The 4,853-nt window shown below is 60.1% G+C and overlaps 1 protein-coding gene across 1 annotated transcript in view; it reads right to left on the minus strand.

The window, feature by feature from the left end:
- Positions 1 to 1,063: 1,063 nt before the first annotated feature.
- Positions 1,064 to 4,853, minus strand: part of MAN2B1 (mannosidase alpha class 2B member 1) — a 16,011-nt gene continuing 12,221 nt past the window's right edge. Inside the window, exons 17-24 of the mRNA XM_059389100.1 lie at positions 3,853 to 3,971; positions 3,661 to 3,762; positions 3,400 to 3,487; positions 3,140 to 3,220; positions 2,491 to 2,718; positions 1,846 to 1,998; positions 1,637 to 1,739; positions 1,064 to 1,258 (exon numbers count right to left, since the gene is read on the minus strand). Coding sequence (XP_059245083.1) covers positions 1,149 to 1,258; positions 1,637 to 1,739; positions 1,846 to 1,998; positions 2,491 to 2,718; positions 3,140 to 3,220; positions 3,400 to 3,487; positions 3,661 to 3,762; positions 3,853 to 3,971 — 984 coding nt within the window. The 3' untranslated portion in view covers positions 1,064 to 1,148. The remainder of the gene's footprint in view (positions 1,259 to 1,636; positions 1,740 to 1,845; positions 1,999 to 2,490; positions 2,719 to 3,139; positions 3,221 to 3,399; positions 3,488 to 3,660; positions 3,763 to 3,852; positions 3,972 to 4,853) is intronic.

Below are 4,853 nucleotides of genomic sequence, written 5' to 3' on the forward strand. Positions count from 1 at the left end.
GCAGGAAGCCTGACATAGGGCTCAATCCCAGGATGCTGGGATCATGACCTAAGCTAAAGGCAGATGCTTAACCTGAGCCACCCCGGCACCCCAGAGGGAAACTTTAGATGAAGTTTCTGAGAGGTGCATCCAGTGACTGGACCCCATGTAGAATGGCAGCTAGACCGGGGCTCCCTCCCTGGGTCTCCCTGGTCCATCTCTTTAAGGGGAGACTTAGAGAAAATTTCAAGATGCACCTCCAGCACCCAGGCCCCATCTGGAACCTTACCTAGGCCTGTAGTGGCCTCCCCAGCGGTTCCTAGCTGCCCAGGTTCATCCTGTCACCCCAAGAGGGACTTACAGATTTTTTCTGGAGGGGCATCTGACCACCAGGGAAGCACGCATCCCAGGTCAGCCTGGGATGCCCTCCTGGCCTCCTCACACCTTCAAGGGACTTGCATAAGTCTGTCCTGACCAAGGGGGAAGTCACTCACTTTCGAGTCTAAATCACCAGTTTCATCTCAAAGTGTCCTTTCTCCATAACAGACCCCAGAGCACACCAGGACGTGCCAGACTCTCTTCCTGTCTCCTGGGAGCCCAGAAGCTCTAGCCCACCTGTCCAAGGCCTCACTTTGGAACCTGACTCCTGTTCCAGTCCTTTACCAGGACCTCCTGGATTCCTTGCCCTCAGGGTCTGGATTCCCCAAGGCCAGGACTGGAAGGCTCCGGGGTTCATCTGCTTCTCAGATGTAGAGAATGTCTATGTGCTCATGCAGACTGTGAAACGTACTCATACCCTGAGTATGCATACGTATACTCGACGTATCCCATGCAGGCCCACCCTTGGTAGCTTCTAGAGACAGCTGTGCCGCAGCCTGAGTGGAGGAAGGAGTGGAGGAGGAGTCGAAGACATGGCAGATGAAGCAGGTATGGATGGTGCAGTCTGGGGTGTCTCCCCTGCAAGGCCTCAGATCAAGAGTCAGAGAGTGCCTGCTGACCTTCCTAGGCCATCAGTGCATTCCCCCTCACACCCCCCCCCCTCCAGAAACAAGCAAAACCCCACTCAGTCACACCCTGACCCAAGTCTTGGTAGTGGCATTTTAATGGCTTTTGTTAGTGGCGGCAGCAGCAGGAGGACGAGCGGGCGAGTTTGCCTGCCCCCAGCACGTCTAGCCGAGCTCTTCCCACTGCACCAAGGCCAGGAAGGTGCGGATCTCCATGGGCTGCAGCGTGATGGCAGCGGGGTCCAGCCGAGGGGGAGGGGGCTGGGGCGCGGGGCCTGGGGAGGTGCGAGAGAGAAGTGAGGGCTGCAGACCTCCTCTGCCTCACCCCTCCTCCTGCTCCTTCCCCGCGGCCTCCACAGAGCCATACACCCTCAAATCTGTACCCAGGGCCTTAGTCCCAGACCCATTTTAAACCGTCTCCCAGGCCCTGAATGCCATCCCCGATGTCAGGCCATCTCCCTCTCACCCTCAAGCCCTACCTGAAGACCATCATGCCAGCCCCAGGGGTGAATGGGCATAGCCCTCACCCCAGAACTAGACACCCATGGAATCCCATCCAGACCCTCCAGAGCCACTGCTAGCTGGGACATTCCCACACCCACAACATTCCCACACCTCCCACACAGCCCCCAGCTCCCAGGGCAGGCCCCCACCTGTGGCTGGTGTCCACTTGAGCCTGGAGGCGCCAGCCCGGAGCTGGTTGGCCGCCAGCGTGGTCTCCTGTAGGTCCGTGATGGTGAAGGCGGAGAACAGGTCCTGTAGGCAGTGGATGGGCCCGGCTCAGTGGGGACAGAGCAGGGTTGCCCCTCTCCCTGCTCTCTCCGCCTCTGTCTTGTCTCCTTCCCACTTCTGCCTTACTCACCTTCAAATTCACGGTCACCGGGGAGCTCAAGTTGCCAGAGCCCTCCCCTACAGCGAACTGGTGTTCCAAGCGCAGCAGCAGCGATGTCCTGTCCCAGCGGGCCAGCGTGAGCAGATGTACGGAGAGAGGCAGCTCCCGGCGGAGCCCTGAGAACTGCACAAAGGGGGTGGGGCGGAGGCGCGGTTAGGAGGCGGGGCTATGACTCAAGGGGCGTGATTTCGTGGGGGTTAAGCCAAAGAGGGGTTAGGACAGACCCAGGGAAGGGCGGTGCCAGGCTAGGGGTGGGCCGAGCCCGGAAGGGGGCCGAAGGGATCTGGCCTGAGACCCCCAGAGACAGGACGGGGATGAAGCTCAGGGGGTGGGGCAAGGCGGGCTGGGGCGGGGCTGGGGGCGGGACCGTGCCTGAAGGAAAAGGTGGAGAGGGTGGGGCCAGTGAGCCCGCAGGAGGTTAGAGAGCCAAGGCTGTGCCAAGACCCAGACTTGGTGTGATGGGACTCAGCAATCGCGGGACTGTAGGGCGACGGGGCTGAGGTAAGGGGGTGGGGGCAGTTTATGGCTTCCCAGAACGAGATAGGGGCGGGCGGAGTGGGTACCCTCTAAGGCCAGGTTCCTTGGGGTCCTATCTGGCGGCCCCAGCCCCCTCACCTGCTTGAGTGGGGCGACTCCCGGGTGGTAAGGGGCGCCGCCACCGGGGGCCAGCACCACCTGCGGGGCCAGCAGCTCCTTCTCTGCCTGCAACCGGTGCCTGGTGGCAGCGGCCGACACCTTGTCGAGCAGCACGAGATGGCGCCCTCGCACCCACAGCCCCAGCCCGCCCTCCAGCAGCGGCTCCCCTACGCCACGTCCGTCGTCTTTCAGAAGCCTTCGGTGCACCTGGGGGGGGGGGGGTGGTCAGGAGAGGATGAGGAGTCCCTCTGGCCGATTTCTGGGCCAGAAATTTGGGTAAGGGCTTATGTTAATTTCAAAAGAAACTTAAGAGTGAGAAGGATGGAGCGGAGAAAGGTCTAGTGGGGGCCACCGGCGCCAGTGGTGACCCAGCCTAGCGGGGGACTAGCACAGAGGCAGGTAAGGGTCTAACGGGGTAGGGCAAGGGAGGGCCTGGAAGAGATGGGGAACTAGATGGGGACCGGACAAAAGCTTGGAGTGAACTTTTCACTTAGGAATGGAGGTGTCAGCTTAGTGGGGCAACACACGGAGGGGAGCACCTAGCAGAGAACAGAGAGAAACCAGCAACCAGCTTTCAAGGTGGGGGGCCGGGGTGGGAACTGGCTGGGACAGGGCTCTGGCCACTCACCATGAGCTCTACAGAGCCGTCCTTCAGGCTGCTGCCCCCCTGGGAGCGGTCAGTCAGCACGGTCAGCTGCGTCTTGCCATCCTGGCGGAAGGAGGGCCAGGGGAGAGTGAGGGGCCCACAGCCAGCCGCCCATGGCCCCCAGGCAGGCACCACAGGGGATGGTGGAGACCACCAAAGACAGCTGAGAGATGCCAAGAATGAGAGTGACCCCCCACTATGTGGAGGGGGGCTAAGACATGGGGAGCAGGATGGGGGGTTACCCTGATGTAAATGCGGCTGTTGACTGGATAGTAATTTCCTGCCACTGGCTCAGTCTGGTTCAGCTTCCAGGTGGGTCGATAATCCCGCCTGGGTAGGGGGAGGGTTTGGTCAACGCTGGGGTCCAGCCCCCCTTCCCTGGTCTACCCATGCCTCACTCCCCCTTCATCCCCTCCTTCCCACATTCAGAGGATCAGCAGATGCCCCCACAAGCCTGGGCCCCCACACATCACAGACCACCCTGTTCCCCCCAGTCACCCCACCTCCTCTCCAGGATCTCCCGGCCGTTGCTGTCTGTGTAGAAGAGTCCTTTCGTGTCCAGCACAGTGTCAAAGCGACTGATGACCTCCTTCCCCCAGCCGTCACTGGACCCGAGGGGATGGCAAGACTGTGAGCTTCCCCTATCCCACTCTGCCCTTGCCCGCACCCCCGAAGTCCCCGTGGGTGCCACTCACCCCACAGGTATCGGTCCCACTGTCCACTCCAGCTCCAGGTGCCGCTGGCCTGGGTACAGGCGAACCACCTGGGAACACCAGGCTGAGAAGTTCTGGTGCACCTCCTGCACCAAGGGTGTCTGCGGGCACATGGGAGCAAGTCTGAGCCTGCACCCGCACACAGGCAAGCCGTGCAGATACCCACCCCGGCTCTCAACTCACAAGGGCTAACAGCCAGGTCAACCCCTCTCATAAAATGGGAACCTGCCCCACCCCCTCGGTGCGATGCTCCCATTTCCTATGTCAGATGTTACCACCTAACTTGCGTGTGGCATGTCCGCTCACTGCCCACCGTTACCCCGTCTTCCCTCCTTAGAACAGGTTCTAGCTTGGCAAGTGGCTACCTGGAATAAAGACCGTATTTTCCAGTCTTCCCTGAGGCTAGCAATAGCTGGGTGACCACAGTTTGCTCAATGGAAAAGGACCAAAGAGATGTGCGCCACGTCCCTTGCCTCTTTCCCTCTCCCACTGGCTCCAATGCCAATACGACAGCTGGACCTTGAGCAGCCATCTTGGGCCACGAGGTCGAAGCCGAATGTTGACGAGGGCAGACAATGAGACAGAAGAGGCCTGGATGACTCCGAAGTCACTCCCCCGGCCCTGGATGACCCATCCAGACTTTCTGTTAGATGGAAAGAAACGTCTATCTTGTTTTAGGCACCACATTTTGGCAACTGTTACTGGAGGCAAAACTATACCCTAATGCAGCAACCCTCGTAGGCAGAAGTTCCCCTCAAGGGGAATCATGTCCAATGTGAATCCTGCCACCACCTGCCCCACCGCTACCCTAAAAGGAAACGTCAACAAGAAGCCCCAAGAAACCCAAGGGGCCCCCCATTCCCAGCCAGCTGCACCCTGAGATATCCATCCTAAGTGAGAATCGCCCAGCCCCTATCCAAGTGTGAACGCTCACATAGCCCCCTCAAATATAATCCCTCCTACCACCGCACCTAGGGGAAGCT

This window comes from Mustela nigripes, chromosome 2, assembly GCF_022355385.1.
Source record: "Mustela nigripes isolate SB6536 chromosome 2, MUSNIG.SB6536, whole genome shotgun sequence".
NCBI classification, from domain to species: Eukaryota; Metazoa; Chordata; class Mammalia; order Carnivora; family Mustelidae; genus Mustela; species Mustela nigripes.